General features: G+C 44.9%; 1 protein-coding gene across 2 annotated transcripts in view; it reads right to left on the reverse strand.

Annotated features, from left to right (window-relative positions):
• The window catches only part of ACAD11 (acyl-CoA dehydrogenase family member 11), a 101356-nt gene that overhangs the window by 12953 nt on the left and 69432 nt on the right, over nt 1–18971 (reverse strand). For both annotated transcript variants that reach the window (XM_032235164.1, XM_032235165.1), the window contains one exon: nt 254–320. In XM_032235164.1, the coding sequence (XP_032091055.1) occupies nt 254–320 (67 nt within the window). The remainder of the gene's footprint in view (nt 1–253; nt 321–18971) is intronic.

An 18971-nucleotide genomic window follows, 5' to 3' on the forward strand; every position in this document is an offset into this window, starting at 1 on the left:
TGTTACATAATTTGGGTAATGAAACATATAAGCAGGCTCAGAGAGCATCAAAGATCCCTCATGTGAACCCTGAGCTACAAATATTCTCCTTTAATAGTTATGATTCTTAAAGCAGCAAACTACAAGTTATTGGCAGTATCTTAGCAGCTGGATAGGAGTGTGATAGAAAATTATTCCATAGTATATTATAGAAAATTAGTGTTGTTTCTTGTTCCATACATATTTCAAACACAAATTGAACATTTCTTCTTACCTGGATGCAGAAGTATTTTTATCTTTGCCCATTACAATAGCAAACTTGCAGCTGGGATTTCCAGCTCCTGAAAAATGAACACAAAAAGAATTTATTGGTTGAAACTTTTAATATTTTTTTTTTACTTTTCAGAAAGAAAATACAGTTACTATGATCAATAGATCTTTCTTTCTAGTAAATTTAGAAGCAATAGTTAAAGAGAACATTGGAACACGGAGTGTGAAAACCTGAAAAACTACTTCCACAAATAATACTAGCCATATTTAGAAGAAGCTTTATGCTGATATAAGATTGTGTTTTACACTAAGGCAGAAATTCAGTGGCAGGGTTCCAAACAATATCCAAAATTAAATCAGAGTCCAAGGCAAAGTATTGCTCAAAGTTCCAATTTATTAAGAAAATCATGTTGGCACATCTGGGAAAACACATATCTGAAAGTTTCCCGGTTTTCTCCACCCAATTCAAAGTTCAAGAACTTGCCCCACACCAACAAGCCCATCACATGGTCCAATCTTGCACTGCCATGCTGGCAATTCCACCCATCCAGTTCTGATCAGGTGCAGAGATGTAAAGACAAAGGATGACCTTGGATTCTAGAAAGGGATTTTATTTTGACAACATCACATTCTACTCCTTACTATTCCTCCTCCCAATTCTCCACTAATGAAACAGCATAGTAGAATAGAATATTAGTGTGGCAGGCCAAAGATCCCAAAAGGAACCAGCTGCAGGCAGCCTCTCCTCAGAAGAAAAATGTTTCCTAAAAAGAGAATAATGTAGGGGTTAACATAACAGAATTAACCACCTTCAGAGGGATCCTTTGGCTTATCGGGAAATTTATCATGGAATTGTTTTACTAACTTATCCGCTTTTAGGTTCCAGCTTTTCACCCAAATAGCTTCAGACAAAGATCTTCAGACTAAGTGATCCTTGTACAGCCGGGAGTCTAAGATTTTTTTCACCTCATAATGTGTTTCCCCTCCTATCACTACTGGAGGAGGGGGAGCTTGGGTGGACGGTCTTATGCTGGACCCAATTACTGGCTTCAACAAGCTACAATGAAATACTGGGTAAATTTTCCCTAGAATTCTGGGTAGACTGAGTTGAACTGTAACTGGGCTAATTATCTTTACTATTGGGAATGGACCTAGAAATTTTCGGCCAAATTTCTTGCTAGGCATTCTTAATCTTATATACTTGGTAGATACGAAAACTTTGTTCCCCACACGAAAGTGGGGTTGGAGCAAGCAGTGTTTATCAGCTTGCTTCTTGTAGGCTTCTGCTGCTTCCGCTAGAGCTTTCTTTATATTTTCCCATCCTTTCTTTAATGTGTCCATCCATTCAGTCAGAGACATGGAGGAGGGAGGTTCTCTAGGCAGCTCAGGTATGGGAACAAATTCCATGCCACTGGTAATTTGGAAAGGAGTTAATCCAGTGCTGCTGTGGATCGCATTGTTGTACGCCACTTCGGCAAAGGTTAGCAAGTCCGACCAGTTGTCTTGCTGATAGTCCACATAACACCTGATTTATTGTTCCACTATCACACTCCGCTTGCCGTTTGTGCTGGGATTAAACTCTGAGCTCAGTCCTTGTGTGGACCCAATGGTCCTTAGGAACTCTCTCCAGAACTTGGCAGTGAACTGGACTCCACGGTCTGAAATGATCCTCTTGGGCACTCGGTGCAGATGATAAATGAGTTTCACATTTTCACTAATTTCTTTGCAGACAGCAACTCTGTGATGAAATGCACCTGCTTGGAAAACAAATCAAGAACTGTCCAGATTACTCTATTCCCACTGCTGTCTGGGAGCTCGACGATGAAGTCCATTGTGATCTCTTCCCATGGTTGGCTAGGGGTGGCCACTCGTAGTAATCCAGGGGGCTTTCCTGGCCGTATTTTCATTGTTGCACAAGTAGCGTAGCTTTTTACGTAATCTTCCACTTCCGAATTCATCTTTGATCACCAAAATTGATGTCTGGCAAGGTGGAGCATTTTTAGGAATCCAAAGTGGCCTCCTAGTTTCACATCATGGCTTTGCTATAGAACTTCCAGCCTCAACCCTGGGGGACATAAAGTTTGGACCCCTTCCAGGTTAAGCCATCTTTCATCGTTAGGATGTCCTTGTTATTGTTGAGCCATGGGTCTGCCGGGAGTGCCAATTTCATTACTGTCATCAGCTTATCCTGGCTTCAGATGGTGACTTGGGCCGCCTTATGGTGGGAGGAAGAAAGAATGAGGTGAACAGCTTCTTCCTTACTGTCGTACTATGGTTTTCTTGACAAGGCATCCGCTAACAAGTTCTTCCCTGCAGGGATGTGTTTTAGTTCAAATTGGAACCTTTGTAAGTATTGTGCTCAGCGTACTTCGATGGGCTTTGAGAACTTTGTGGTTTTTATGGTCAGTCCAGGCCTCAAACGGCATATCCCCCATTTCCAGGAAATGTCTCCAAGTGAGCAGGGAACACCTGATCGCAAACACCTCTTTCTCCCAAATGGCCCACCTCCTTTCAGTAGTGGTGAGTTTTTTGGAGAAGAAAGCACACGGAAAGAGGTGGCCTTCTTTATTCTTTTGCAATAGCACTGCCACTACTGCTAAATCACTAGGATCCATCTGGATTATGAATTGTAGCTCTGGGTCGGGGTGCTGTAGTATGGGCTCTTGGGGAAAGAGCCATTTTAATTTCTCAAAGGTTTCTTGACAGTCCATTGTCCACTTTATGGGTTGATTTGCTTTTGGCTTCGTCGGGGAAGATCCCAATATTTTTTGTTTTTTTAATATAAAGTTTTTTATTTTTTCATTTTCATAACATATCACCACAGGTATACTATTACATAGCCAACATCATATTGTATTATTAAATGTTTACATCAATTCACCTTACCATCAACTCCCCAAAAAATTATTGGCTCTTCTGCTCTCCATACACCATATTTGTACCTTATCCATCACTTTCTTCTCCCTCTCTCCTCCTCCTCCCTACCTCCTTTCTTCTTTCTGTCATCCTTCTCTTCTCTACTTCCCCTTCTTATCCCTTTTCCCCTTTCCACTCCTCCTTTCTCTCCTCCTCTCCCCACCTGCTCTCTCTCCTATCCCTCTCTTCTTCCCTTACCTCTCTCCTATACTTCACACTCTTCATTCATTTACTTGGTGTATTTCAGCTTCTGAGCGAGCTCCATTTTATGTTGATGGTATTTATAATTCCTTTTCAGTATACATATTTAATTTTAACATATATCTTCCTCCTCCTTTTTAAAAGAGAGAACAAAAAAGTATACATATATAGTTATTATACTTTTAAACCCATCCACCCCCCACTGCCTAATTTTGGCTGAGATGTAGATATGGTTACAATTCCCAGCTATTCTCATCATTATGTTTATATAATTATACATCCTTACACACCCCCACTTTGTAATTGTCTTTAAATATCAATAGTTTCCCATTGTAAGTATATTTCATGTTCCCTCTCCATTTTTCCATATCTTGGTTTAGATTACCCTTAATTGTCTATAAATGGTAGTCCTTACTGTTCACTGTTCATTACAATTCCCTTAATCTACTATATAGAATAACAAGCGATACACTTTGTTCATCATCTTAAAAGTTCTATATATTTCCATGTTTCATATATTTTAACCCATGCTTAATTGTCCTTCTATTGTCATATTCAATCAATTAGCAACTCAATGTAATTATCATGTATAAAAGTGAATCACAAACCTCTGCTTTACAATCTCCCCATATCAGTTTCATATTTGTCCATATTCCATATATTTTAACCTCTTTTTAATTATCTTTCCATTATCATGTTCAGTCAGCAACTCCATTTTATTATCATATTTAGGAATAAATCCTTTATCTTAGCTTTATATTTTCCCATATAACAATTTCTAGTTGTCTGATTTTTTCCTAGTAAGTTTTTTGTCCCACTTCTCTATTCCTGGCTTCTCCCTTTTCTTTGTTTTGACATGTCCACCTCTTCAATTTTCCCCAAGCCTCCATCAAAAAGATCTTTTATATTTCCCTTTGATGGGGCGTAACCTCCTATTTCAATTTTCCTTATGCCACTGTCAACCTCCAAAACATCTTTTGTCTTCTTTTTATTCCCTTTTGTTGGGACAGATCCCCCCTTTACAATTTTCCCTATACCACTATGCCAAGCCCTATGGAGTTTTTTGTCTGCTTTTTATTTCCCACCGTTTCTACTCCTTCAATGTCTCTCCCCCTACTTCCTTCCCTTCTTCCTTAAATACCTGCTTCTCTGAATTCAGAATTCTATTTAGGCTTGATTTTAATGATTTATGCATATATTTTTTTATAATTTCACATATTCTTCAAATTTCCACCTTTCCATAATCTCCAGTCCCAAAGTTACAGTTAGTTATACAATTCTATTTCAGAGTTCTGGTCCACCTTAAATTTGTCTACTTCAGCTGCTGTGGGGAAGGGCAATGGGAACCATCTTGGTCTTTTGTTCTTCCTTAGGTCCAGTTCCAAAATTGCAGTTAGTTATACCAATCTTATTTGGAAATTCTGGTCCATCTTAAATTTAATGAATTCAACTACCGTGAAAATGGAAGAGAAGCTGGAGCCATCTTGATCTTATGCAGACATCTTGATTTTGTTATTATTTTTCCTTGGTACTTTCTGCTTCTTGTTGGTTATAATTGCTCAAAATATATTAATTGGAACAAACTTGCATACAGCCAAATTCGGGTATGTTTCTCTTGCTTTTCCAAGTTCTGATTTAAGGCAGTTGGTTAATTAAAATTTCCCACACAGGCAAGATTAGGTTATCAGTTGTCAGTAAGGAGATGGTGTTTTTTTCTTGATCTTTCTTCCTTGTTACATTCCAGTTCTCATTAATTGGAGTTGCTTAAGATATATTAGTTAAAAGACACTCGAATGAAGCAAATCTTCATGCTCCTAGACTCCTTTAAAAATGCAATCTTTTCAAGTCGAAAACCAAGTTTAGAGTTTGTGTTTAAGTGGGTTTGTCGCTTCTCTTCTTTCTCCTTTCTGTCCAAATTATTTCAAGCAAATAGCTCTCTTTGGGGCTAATGATTCAACCTTCCATTTTCCCCTTCTTTCTTTTTGCAAAAATCCCAATCTGTCCAGCAATATTATTTATGCTCTCAAGATTCTTTGCCTTTTTCAAATTCTGATTTATAACTGTGGGTTAATAGATCTTACCAGGCTTTCATCTCGCCTCTGCATGCTCCTGTTCAGCTGCTTTGGCCTGGAGCCAGCTCTTATGCAGCCATATTGCTATGCTGCCACCCTGGCTCCAATTCAGAGGGAAAATCTTTGACCTACGAGGGACTTGTTGCAGTCCCTCTGGGTCTGATGAGATGCTGCTCCTTCTTCACATACACCCACAGGGGGGTTCTGATCCAAAAATGGATCTTGGAGACAGTTTGTCAGACAGGGTTCATGTGAGACTCTTCAGAGCTCACCCCTCCCCATGTCTGTCCAGATGGAGAACTTCAGATCAACTCGGAAGGTCCAATTTTTAATAGTTCAGTCAATGGGAGGGCAATTTCCATGAAAGCTGGAATGAATTGCCTGTAGAAATTTGCAAATCCAAGAAAGCTCCGTAGTTGTCTGCGAGTACTTGGAGGTTTCCAGTCTAACACAGCTTTTACTTTTTCTGGATCCATTTCTATCCCCTCGCTGGAGATGTGATAACCCAGGTAATCTAGTGAGATTTTGTGGAACTCACACTTCAACAACTTTACATATAGCTTGGTGGCTAGAGGTTTTTCCAGGACTTGCTGTACCAGCTTCAGATGTTCTTCTAGGGTTTCAGAGAAGATCAAGATGTCATCGAGATAAACGAGCACTCCAAGGTACAGGTGCTCATGTAGCACCTCATTTATGTACTGCATGAAGACTGGGGGTGCCCCTTGTAGCCCAAATGGCATGACTTTGAATTAAAAGTTGCCAAGGGGGCAGTTAAAAGTGGTCTTCCATTCATTTCCTCTCTAATTCGTATGCGGTAATACATCTCTCTCAAGTCCAACTTGGTGAACACCTTGCCTTTAGCCAAGTGGTTCAACATATCTTTCATGAGTGGGAGAGGATAAGTGTTCTTAATGCATACTGCGTTCAAGGCTCGCAGATCAATACAGAGATGAACACCGCCATCTTTCTTTTTTCTGAAGAGCACTGGGGCCGCTACGTTGGGTCAATAAAGCCCCGCTTCAAATTGGTGTCGATGTACTTCCTCAATTCAATCATCTCCTTGGGAGTCATGGAGTACATTTTCAGCTTTGGTGGGTAACCCCAGGTTTGAATTCTATTGCGCAATCTGTGGGCCAGTGAGGGGGAAGATAGTTGCAATCTTCCTCACTGAACACCTCCGCCAAATTCCAATAGTCTTTTGGTAGTTGTTGGATCCCTGGGGGTTTTGTGTCTGCTGCAGGTGCTGCAGGTTCTGGGCTCTTGGGTTCAATTGTCCCTGGGTGCTCTTTGGCTCCACCGGTGGTAGCGGCCCAAATATGATAATCCTAATGCCATCTTCCCACTTTATCGTAGGTATCTACTTGTCCAGCCATGCAAGCCCCAAGATAATTAATGCTGGCATCTTTGGAGCCACAACGAATCTGAGGAGTTCAGGGTGGTGGCCTATTTGTAACTTCACCAGTTCGGTCATTAGCATGGCCGGGGTTCCCCCAGTTAGCGTTCCATCTACCAGCTCAAACCAAATGGGATGGGCTAGAGGTCTTGTGCATATGCCTAGTTGCTTTACAATCGACATGCTGATTAAGCATCAGGTGCAGCCGGTGTCCACAACTGCTTCAACTTCCCCTTCCATCCCTGTTTCGGGTACTTGGAGCTTGGCTTGGATGGCAAAGGGATGGACGGGTGCACTCACCATCGGGTTGTCTACACTATTCTCTTCCTCCAAGGTTTCCCCATTTGTTGGACTTTTCATCACCTTAGGTTGGAGATCAGCTTTCTGAGGTTGTTCACCCAGATGACTTTTTTCCGGTGGCTTCCAGGGCCTTCTCTTTACCACGCTGATGGTTGGTGTGCACATTTGTGAGATTGGGGCTGGAGCCAGGCACTCTGATGCTCTGTGGCCAGGTTGACAGCAACGATGGCATTTTATTGCCCCCCCCCTCAAGGGAAAGAACCTGGTTGCATCTCTAAACTTAGAAGTCACTTCATCACAATGCTCCACTATTCATCCTGCAGCTTTCCCCTCATTCATCCCTTCTGCCAAGATGGGGTAAGAGCCTGTTGGGGCATTGCAGATGGGCCTGTAATCGGGGGGGGGGGGGTATCAATCCCTGAGTTGACCCCTGCCCAGTTATCTGACATGGTGCCATCTGCTGAGGGAAGGCAGGTGCCCACTGGCATCTCTCCCATCCATGACCTGGGAAGAAAGCCCATCCCAGTGGTGCTTGATTCACAGGCTGCAGCCCAAACATCAGTGGTTGGCTAAGGGGAGATATGGCCCACGCCCCTTTCTACTGGCTGGATTGATTTCCCCATGTTGGTGGCCAAATAGGCAGCCACTGGTATCTCTTTCATCTATGACCTGGGAAGGAAACCCACCCCGGTGGTGCTTGATTCACAGGCTGCAGCCTAAACATCAATGGCTGGCTAGGGGGAGATGTGGCCCAAACCACTTTCTGCTGGCTGGATTGATTTCCCCATGTTCCGTCGGCAGCTCAGCTGCAGGGCAATGGGTCATTTCACTTGTCACCATGTGGAAGAAGTAAAAATCTTCACTCCAGTGTGTTGCAGAGCCTCTGCTGGGGAAAGAGAATGTGGGGTGAGCCCTGGCCCATTTAGATGGCCCTGAGCTAACATGAGGGTTGATTTCATTCATGTTTGGCTGCACATGTTGGTCTGGGAGGCTCCAATCATCTGGTTGGCTATTAGGTGATTGCTTTTATTTTCTCCAGCCATGTGTTGAAACAGCCATTTCAACCCTCTCTGGCTCCGACAGCATTTCTCCAGATGCCATAAATATCCAGGTTTCCTCCTCCACAGCATCCCTTACAACTTTAGAATGTTTGCAGATTGTGTCAGCAGAGAGAAGCGACTCATTATCTGCTACAATTCCCATGGGATGTATCTTCATCTTTGCTGGTATTTTATGCTGACCCGGGTTGAATCAGTGTTGGGAGTCAGCATTCCTCCCAGTACCCACTGCAAGGGTAGTTGGTGAAGTATTTTAAGGGAGATTCGGGTTAATGTCAAGGTTCCAAATAACACCCAAAATTAAATCAGAGTCCAAGGCAAAGTATTGCTCCAATTTATTAAGAGAGTCATGTTGGCACATCTGGGAAAACACAAATCTGAAAGTTGCCCGGTTTCCCCCACCCAGTTCAAAGTTCAAAATCCTGCCCCCGCACCCACAAGCCCATCACATGGTCCAATCTTCCACTGCCATGCTGGCAGTTCCACCCTTCCAGTTCTAGTCAGGTGCAGCAGTGTAGACACAAAGGACCACCTTGGATTCTAGAAAGGAATTTTATTTTGATAACATCACATTCTACTCCTTACTATTCCCCCTCCCAATTCCCCATTAATGAAACAGCATAGTATAATAGAATATTAGTGTGCAGGCCAAAGATCCCAAAAGGAACCGGCTGCAGGCCTGACATCCAGAAGATTTAGCTGATCATCCCTGATCTACAAACAAACCAATGTTTCCAGCTTTTCTAATGGTTTTACTGTGCCATTAATATAGATGAAGCAAAACATACCCTAAAAAGATTAATTTGAATAATAATTTATTGTGTACATTCAGACATGAGCCAGCTTTCTTGAGCATAATAGCAATAACAATAGTACTTATATATTGTTTCATAGTGCTTTACAGTCCTCTCTAAGTGGTTAACAAAGTCAGCATATTGCCCCCAACAATCTGAGTCCACATTTTACTCATCTCGGAAGGATGGAACCTTCTACCTTGAGCCTGGTGAGATTCGATCTGCCAAACTGCTGGCAGTCAGTAATCAGAAGAAGTAGTACCGGACTCTTAACCACTGCACCACCATGGCTCATAAACTTGCAATCAATCAAGTTGGGTGTGGGAATATACAAAACAGATATCTACATTCAAATCAAAGTATTCATTTTATAGCAAGGATTAATAGCTGCAGATTTATATCTGTACCTAATTTCAGGCTTAATCCTATGAGGATTTGAATGTAACTTTAGGAAGCTATCAAGTTGGACCAAGAGTAAGAGTTATTCACCCCTTTCCTTACAGACTGCTGCATAGACAAGAAGAAAGAGAAAGAAAAACAAACTAAAAACAAAAGAGGAAAGGGGGATTGTTGAATGGGGGGGAGAGAAATGGGATGACTCTCATTGGACCCCATTCATCTATGTTCCAATTCTATTAGCCACTGGAACAAGACTCACACCAATATTATTCCTGTGAAATTCAGTGGGTAAAAGTTGCCCACTTCAATTCTACACACAGGAATTGGATTAGCGGTTTGCTAAACTTTTCTTTTTTTGAAAGAAGCATTTGCATGTCCATTTTAAATCTGAACTACCTCCTGGCTCAGATGCAGCAGACTTCCAGCACAATTATTATTGAAAATCAACAGTGCAAGGATATTTGTGCATGAGAAGTACAATGGAATTGGAAGGGGAAAAAAAATCAAAAGTCAAAGAACAAAAAACAGCATTCCAGAGGCAGGAATCAAAACTTCAGGTCCTGCTGTTATAAGAAACAGGTTAGTTATTAAATTTATTATTTCTTTATTATTAGTTATTAGTAATAAAATAAAATTGATATATAATTCTGCACTAAAATTACAAATATTTGGAAGAAAGAAAAACATTTCCTGCTGGTAATTTTGCAAAGATTAGAAAACTAATCACTGAATCCTGGGATTGCACTCTAAAATATGATAAATGAGATCAGAATAACATTCAAATACAATTTTATTCATTTGAAATAGCATTAAATCTAGTTAGGATTTTTATTTTCTAGTCGTATATTTCATAATGTGATATTAAAATTTAAATTAGGTAACCACGTCAGGACAATTGGGAAGTAAATAATTTAGACAGCTTGGAAGTACACACACACACACACACACACACACACACACACGATTTGACACAATGCTTTGGATCTAGGCCTGGGAGCTCTCTCTGCGGGCAGGTGAGCCATTGCCCAGTACGCACATCTCCCGCCAGCCAGGCAATTTTTGGGTTTACCCTGCAAGCGGGAGACGCACGCACATACCTTTCTCCTCATTTTCTGCAGCCCGTTTCTTCCCAGATCTCTGGAGATTCCTGCCCCCCAGCACTGTTCTGAGTTGCGAGGCTTTCCCTTCCTCTCAGTGCTGTTCTGCAAAGGGAGCTTTTTCCCCTCCCCAGTGCTGTTTTGGGATGTGAGGCCAAAAGAGGGGAAATGTTGTGCACACATCTGCAGGGTGAGCGGGGGGTGGGGTGATTGCACATGCATGCGCATGGGGTGAGGAAAGCACGGGGGTGTCACATGTGGATGTGCAGGGGGTGGGGTACATGGGTGTGACAGCATGCACGTGCGTGCTTTTGGCACCTGAGGAAAAAATGGTTAGCCATCACTGATCTAAGCCTTTAAAAAAAAATTTAGGAATTCGTGATTAAAGAAATAAAACAATAAGTTGCATTTTTGTAAAAAAAAAAATGAAATACCTAATTCAACCTCAGTGTAATTAAAAGAAATAGAATCAATGTATAATCTCTCTCCTCAAAGAGAGCACGCTCATAATTTGAGAGTATCCTGGACTCATACTTTCTACTAGAGGAGTTTATGAAAGCTTTGGTCAGGAGGGTCTTTGCTAAATTTTTGCTGGTGCAACAATTGCGGTGTCACATTTAATAAACTACACTATAAATAGTCATATCAAGTTTGTAATTCCTGGTCAAATTAGTATAATTCACTCTATGTGAGACTACCTTTGAAGTTTTGGAGTATTATAATATATTTGTACAAAGAAGAAAGCTGATTTGAAAGCTATTTAAAAGTGCCAACTGCTTGACATACCCCCCAAATCCCGGAAAGACTTGGCTGTGGAAATTTAAGTGAGAGATTAAGAAAATTTAATTACTAAAAAGACCCCTAAAAGCTTCAAAATAAGACTGGATTGGCAGAGGGATTTATGAAGGTTTTATTTTTTGACTAATTAGAGCAGTGGTCCCCAACCTTTTTATCGCCGCGGACCAGTCAGCCTTTGATAATTTTACCGTGGCCCGCTGAGCGCGCGCAGGGGTAGGGGGACATTGTTCGCGATGACACATTGATTGTTTATATATCACGTGCGTACCAGCGCGGGGCTCTCTTCCCTGGAGCCTTTGCGCACGGCCCAGGAGCTTTTGCGCACGGCCCAGGAGCCTTTGCGCTGCAGCGATCATGTCCCCCGGCCACTGCAGCGATCATGGCCCACGGCCGCTGCAGCAATCATGGCCCCCGGCCGCTGCGCGGCCCGGTGCCAGGTACTCCACGGCCCGGCACCGGTCCGCGGACCGGGGGTTGGGGACCACTGAATTAGAGGAATAGACAAATTAATTTAATTTTGGGATACAAAATCTTTTGGACATTGGATATCGAATGACTTAAGAAGTGGCTTTAGTTATGAGTTATGAGTTATGAAAGTTTATTTATATGCCGCCCTTTTCCCTGGGGGGACTCAGGGCGGCTTACAACTCAAGGGGGGGGGGAAACAAACATTTAACACGTAAGAACAATACATAATTAAAAAGCACAACATTCATTCCATTCGGGTGGGTTACAGTCTTTAGCCCCAGGCCTGGCGGGATAGCCAGATTTTAAGGGCTGTGCGGAAGGTCTGGAGGGTGGTGAGGGTACGAATCTCCACGGGGAGATCGTTCCAAAGGGTCGGAGCTACTACTGAGAAGGCTCTCCTCCGCGTAGTTGCCAGTCAACACTGACCGGCAGATGGAACTCGGAGGAGGCCTAATCTATGTGATCTGATTGGCCGCATGGAGGTAATTGGCAGTAGGCGGTCTCTCAAGTACCCAGATCCACTACCATGGAGGGCTTTATGGGTGACAAGTAGCACCTTGAAGCGTACCCGGAGATCGACAGGTAGCCAGTGCAGCTCGCGGAGGATAGGTGTTATATGGGTGAACCGAGGTGCACCCACAATCGCTCGCGCGGCCGCATTCTGGACTAGCTGAAGTCGCCGGATACTCTTCAAGGGCAGCCCCATGTAGAGCACATTGCAGTATTCCAGCCTAGAGGTCACAAGGGCACGAGTGACTGTTGTGAGGGCCTCCCGGTTCAGGTAGGGGCGCAACTGGTGCACCAGGCGAACCTGGGCAAATGCCCCCCTGGTCACAGCTGACAAATGGTGGTCAAAAGTCAGCTGTGGGTCCAGGAGGACTCCCAAGTTGCGGACCCTGTCTGAGGGGTGTAGTGTTTGACCCCCCAGCCTGAGAGATGGAACACTTGCCAAATTAGTGGGAGGGAAACACAACAGCCACTCGGTCTTATCTGGGTTGAGCACAAGCTTGTTAGCCCTCATCCAGTCCCTAACAGCTTCAAGGCCCTGGTTCATCACGTCCACCGCTTCATTGAGTTGGCACGGGGCGGACAGATACAATTGAGTATCGTCCGCATACTGGTGGTATTTTATCCCGTGCCGCCGAATGATCTCGCCCAGCGGTTTCATGTAGATGTTGAAAAGTAGGGGGGACAAGACCGAACCCTGCAGCACCCCATATGTTAGGGGCCTAGGGGTCGATCTCTGCCCTCCAACTAACACCGACTGCGACCTGTCCGAGAGGTAAGAGGAGAACCACTGCAAAACAGTGCCTCCCACCCCCACCTCCCGCAGTCGTCGCAGAAGGATACCATGGTCGATGGTATCGAAAGCCGCTGAGAGGTCAAGGAGAACCAGGATGGAGGCGTGGCCTCCGTCCCTGGCTCTCCAGAGGTCATCGGTCAATGCGACCAAAGCGGTTTCTATGCTGTAGCCAGGCCTGAAGCCGGACTGGAATGGGTCAAGATAACTGGCTTCCTCCAAGGACCGCTGGAGCTGGAAGGCCACCATCTTCTCAACAACCTTCCCCACAAAGGGGAGGTTGGAGACTGGACGATAATTGTTAAGAACGGCTGGATCCAAAGATGGTTTCTTCAGGAGGGGTCTCACCACCGCCGCTTTAAGTGCGGGGGGAAAGACCCCCTCCCGAAGGGAGGCAGTAACAACCGCCTGGATCCAGCCTCATGTCACCTCCCTGCTGTTAGCAACCAGCCAGGAGGGACACGGGTCCAGTACACATGTGGAGGCACTCACAGCTCTCATGGCCTTGTCCACATCCTCAGGGGCAACATCCTGAAACTCAATCCAGCGATGGTCTCCCAGATTATCCCCTTGTGCCTCGGCTGGATCTGCAGAATCGGAGTCCAAGTCCGACCGAAACCGAGCAACTTTGTCTGCTAAGAACTGGACGTAGTCCTCAGCCCTACCCTGCAGGGGGTCCCCCGTATCCCTCCTATTTAGGAGGGAGCGGGTTATCCTGAACAGGGAGGCTGGGCGCGACTCAGCGGAGGCAATCAAGGTGGCAATGTAAGATCTTTTCGCCGTCCTAATTGCCCTGATGTATTCCTTGATGCAAGATGTTAAAAGTGCTCGGTTCGATTCGGATTTGTTGGACCTCCATAAGTGCTCTAGGCGTCTCTTCCAGCGCTTCCTCTCCCGGAGTTCCTCGGTGAACCAAGGTGGCCTCCGGAATCCACTGCCTCGGAGTGGCCGTAGTGGCGCAATCCGGTCAAGAGACTCCATCGCTGCTGAGTTCCAGGCAGCAACCAGAGTCTCCACCGGACTGTGGGCGAGGGTATCAGGAATAACCCCAAGCTCCGTCTGGAACCTCAAAGGGTCCATAAGTCACCTGGGGCGGAACCACCTGGTCGGTTCCTCCTCCCTACAGTGGGGGTTTGGCCTCCGGAAGTCAAGCCTCAGTAGGCAGTGGTCTGACCACGACAGGGGTATGATCTCATTACCCCTCAGACCAAGATCACAAGTCCACTGCTCTGAGAGAAATACGAGGTCGAGCATGTGACCCGCTGAGTGGGTTGGGCCCCGAATTACTTGGGTCAAGCCCATGGCTGTCATGGAAGCCATGAACTCCTGCGCCCCATCAGAGTGTTCACCGAGCGAAGGCAGATTGAAATCCCCCAGGACCATAAGCCTGGGGAACTCAATTGCCAGCTCGGCTACCGACTCGAGGAGCGAGGGGAGGGCTGCTGCAACGCTGTTGGGAGGCAGGTACGTTAACAGCAAACCCACTTGACCCTTGAGGTCCAACTTCACCAGCAGGGACTCACATCCGACAAGCTCTGGAGCAGGGATCCTACGAGGTGCTGGAGACTCTCGGATAACAATAGCCACACCCCCACTCCTTCCCTGAGCTCTCGGCTGATGGAGCACCTGAAATCCTTCTGGGCACATCTCTACGAGGGGGACTCCTCCCTCCGGGCCCAGCCAGGTTTCAGTAATACATGCCAGGTCTGCCCTCTCGTCTAAAATTAAGTCCCAGACGAGGGGAGCCTTGTGAACTACAGACCTGGCATTTAGCGACAACAGCCTGAGACCAGGGTCCTGATTACTCGCGCCATCTGGCCTTGGAGTGGGACTCACAGGGCCGGAAGGAGGGATCTCTGTAACGTAGCGAGCCCTCCTTCCCCGGTAATGGCCAGCCCTAAAGTCCCCGCCATATCTGCCCCTCCCTGTTACGACGTGATGCTCCGGCCCACTCCCGTGTCCATAGTCCCCCCGACCACCCCAATGACCCCCGCATTCCTCGGCAGGTCCTCCGAATCAAACATACTCATTCACTCACCCAGGCAGTCCCCACGTAATAATTAAAAACACAAAAATACAACGATAATGGCAATAAAAAAGTGGGACCATTCACTCAATTACATACATATCACATGCATATCCCATACAAAGGGAGAAAAAAGAGGGAGAGAAGAAAGAAAGAAAGATAGGTTGCGCAGCTGTTAGGTTGCGAGTTCAAGGAGAGCCAAATGGCTCTCAGCAGATGGCTCTGTAGAAGGCAATGGTAGTGTTAATACGAAGGCTGAGCCACAGGGGGAGGAGGGAGGAGGAGGACATCTGGAAGGGTTATGGTGGTGGCAGTTGCAGTCAGTCACACAAAGTAGCCAGTCTCTACAGGCGCCCAAGTCGTCTCCCCCTCCTCTAAAATGATGGTGATTCAATAGAGGGCCCAAGAGTTCAGCAAGCTGGGCAAGTCTGATCGGAAGGTGTTGCGGGCATCCAATGAAAGCAGAAGACGCCGCCATCATCTGTCCACCACCCACAGAAGAAACAGCAACCACAAAGGCATCCGTGCCAGAACGAGGGGGGGAAGGGGAGTCGACCTAAGGGGGACTGCGGCGGCAGCGGCAAGGATTAACCATCCAGTCCGGCCACTCTGATGTTGAAATCCGGCCACCCCTTCCTCAGGACGAAGCGCAACGTAGCTGCTGTGGGGGGGGGAGGGGAAAGGCTGCGGCGGCGATAGCAAACCCGCCGTTCGATTCGCCTAACCCCGGTAACAGCCCAGTCCAAAAGTCTCCTTTCTGGGGGGAAAACAGCCACAGGGAGTTCCCAAAGGCTCACCGTTGTGAACAGACAGGGCAGAAAGGCGGAACAGACGCTGGAATCGCCGAAAAACGCCGCCGCTGTTATCGGAATGGAGCTGCCCTCTTCGTCACCAAGCAGCCGAGATAACACGAAAGCCGCTGAAGCCGCTGAGGTTTGTGTGGTCCGGGGACGTCCCAAAGTGGTGACCCCTGCAGCTGACTGGTCTCCCTGGGTCCTCTGGTCGTCCTGGGCGACCCTTTTTCGGTTGGTACGAAGCTGCTTCTCAGTGCTTTTTCCGGCATTTTTCATCTGAATAATTCAGGACGAAAAAGCCTAGCAGCCATCTTAACCTCGCACATGCGCAGAAAGGCGGAACAGACGCTGGAATCGCCGAAAAACGCCGCCGCTGTTATCGGAATGGAGCTGCCCTCTTCGTCACCAAGCGGCCGAGATAATACGAAAGCCGCTGAAGCCGCTGAGGTTTATTAGAATTATATAGGTTTAGGTTTGATTGTTGGACTGTTAGACAAAATGATATGTTAGAATTTGATTGGCATGAAAACAATATATTGAATTATTGAATAAGATAATAATGAAAGATTATAATTGAACAAAACAGGTATATTATTACTATTATTAGAATTATATAACTTGTCAAATATAACTAAGATGAACATAGTTTTGTTTGTTTTGAAAAGGAATTAGAAAGGGGACTTTTAAATATAACAGTGGCATAATTAAAAATTAGAAAGGGGAACAATGGAAGATTATAATTCAATATAAATCAGGATATTACTATTAGAATTATATAAGTTTGTTAAACGTAACAAATATGATTATTGGTATTCTATCTGTAGTAAAAGGAGTGATATTAAGAATATGGAGATTGGGAGGAGGGGCCGGTGTCTCAATGGTAGGCACACAAACTTCGGTTCTCCGGAGGAGTGGCGATATCCTACCATTTTGGGGGTCTCTTCAGAGACTGGAACTGTCTTGGAGCGACAGTGAGAAATGAGAGCATGGGCAGATGTGAAGGCCCCCCCCCACAAACCCCCTGGAACGTCTGCAATAGCTCTTGACCCAGATTGCTCTTGACTCAGAGAAGCAGTTGAAGTGATGTGCCAGTGCCTGGAAGCTGTCAGGGTCTGGACGGGAGCGAACAAGCTTGCGCTCAATCCAGACAAGACTGAATGGCTATTGATGCTGCCTCCCAAGGATAGTCCAGACATTCCACCTCTTAGCCTGGGGGGTGAAATTACACACCCCTCGGAGAGGGCCCACAATTTGGGTGTCCTCCTGGATCCACAGCTGACATTAGAACACCATCTGTCAGCTGTGACCAGGGGGCCTTTGCCCAGGTTCGCCTGGTGCACCAGTTGCGGCCCTACCTGGACCGGGAGGCACTTCGAATGGTCACTTATGCCCTCGTCACCTCAAGACTGGATTACTGTAATGTGCTCTACATGGGGCTGCCCCTGAAGAGTGTTCGAATACTGGGGCTTCCTGGGAGGAGCTTGCTGGTGGTGGCAGCAAAAAATCAGCTGCCTCCGAATTCCTGGCTACGTACCTGTTTAGAGGATCTTCCATCTGACGTCTTATCAGGTTTTCTTATCCTTCAGGCAAGAAGGAAAGAAGAAACTGTTTTGCTGGCAAATGCTCTTCGATTTTTGCAGCTTTTGTGCTTGCAAGGAAAGGGGGGCTAGCCCAAGGCAGAACGGCTGTCCGTGCTGGGAACTTCAAACTGCCTTGTGCAGGACAAAGTAAGACTCCCCCACTCTGCTCAAAGTTTTGTTTGATTTAATCTTATCACGAGCTGAATCCATTTCCGTGCACAATAATTGTTTATCAACATTTTAGCTTCTTTTCTTTTTCTCCTCCGAAAAATTATTTACTTAGAGGCTTTTAAAATGGCGCCGAGCAGGCTGGTTTCTCCGGTAATAATGAACACTTTTTGTTAATCCTCACAAGAATTCACAAGAATCCAAAACAAAAGAGATTGCTTATCACATGTTTTGGATTCACAATAGGCCAGCAGAAGCTTTTTAATTAGCTTTATTTCTACAAGAATGTTACTCCTTCATTAACTTTGCTTATCTGGAAGTTAAATGGTGATGAATCTGCTGAACGGTCTTGTTACAATGTTTACTCACTGAAAGTTTTGCCAAGCCTTAACTTCAAAATAAAAGGGGAATTCAGCCTCTCCACTTAAAGCTGCATATTCAGGCAATAGAGTTTTATTAACTGCAGGCAGATAAATTTTGAAATGGCTTCAAAACCAAATATTAACTTGAAGTTGTAAATTTTTTTTTCTTATTACTATTCAAAATACCAGCTTCAATTTTGTAAAAGGCTTTCTTATCCAGCTGCGTTACAAGATGGCGATTTTATAGCTTCTGCGTTTGATATATGACACACTCAATCAGCTCTATTCTCCTGAAGACTTCTCCTTATTAACTGTTAAAAATCTATAAATAGTATCCCATTTAAAACCGAGGGGAGCAGAGACTTTGTTTGTTTGTGCGTTTTTTATAATGGCTCCCAAATCGAAGCAGTCTAAGCGTTTCCTTAATAATACATCTCAAGAAATTGTTACAAAATCGCTGCCCTTGCCTCCCACGCCCTCCACTGGAGATCTCTTAACGCAAGAATTTCTTTTTGAAACCCTTAAAGAGTTCAGACAGGAAATTAAACAACTTTTATTGGACTTATATGATAAACTGGACGCCAAGATTGCTCAAACAAGGGAAGATACGATCAGAGTTATGACTGTTATGACAGGCTATGTTTCTGAAATGGAGGACAAATTGGAACTTTTGGAAAAAACTAATTCTAATCTGACATCTAAAATTCAAACGTTACAACAGGAAGTTGAAAATGCTCAAAAACAACTCGTTATGATAAATTACAATAAGACTGCGTTTGCAATAAGAGTCAGAGGATTGCGTGAGAAGGAACAGGAGAATTTGAAACAGACCTTTTTTGAAGCTTTCAGACGTTCGGTGGGAAGTCCGGGATTTAACTTTGATTGGCAGATTCAAAAAATTTATCGCCAGAACTCGTGTGTAGCAAAACAACGACAGCTTCCGAGGGATATAATTATATATTTCACCACAAGAGAATCCAGAAATGCGATAATACA

The sequence above is a fragment of the Thamnophis elegans genome, chromosome Z (genome assembly GCF_009769535.1).
Source record: "Thamnophis elegans isolate rThaEle1 chromosome Z, rThaEle1.pri, whole genome shotgun sequence".
Classification (NCBI taxonomy): domain Eukaryota; kingdom Metazoa; phylum Chordata; class Lepidosauria; order Squamata; family Colubridae; genus Thamnophis; species Thamnophis elegans.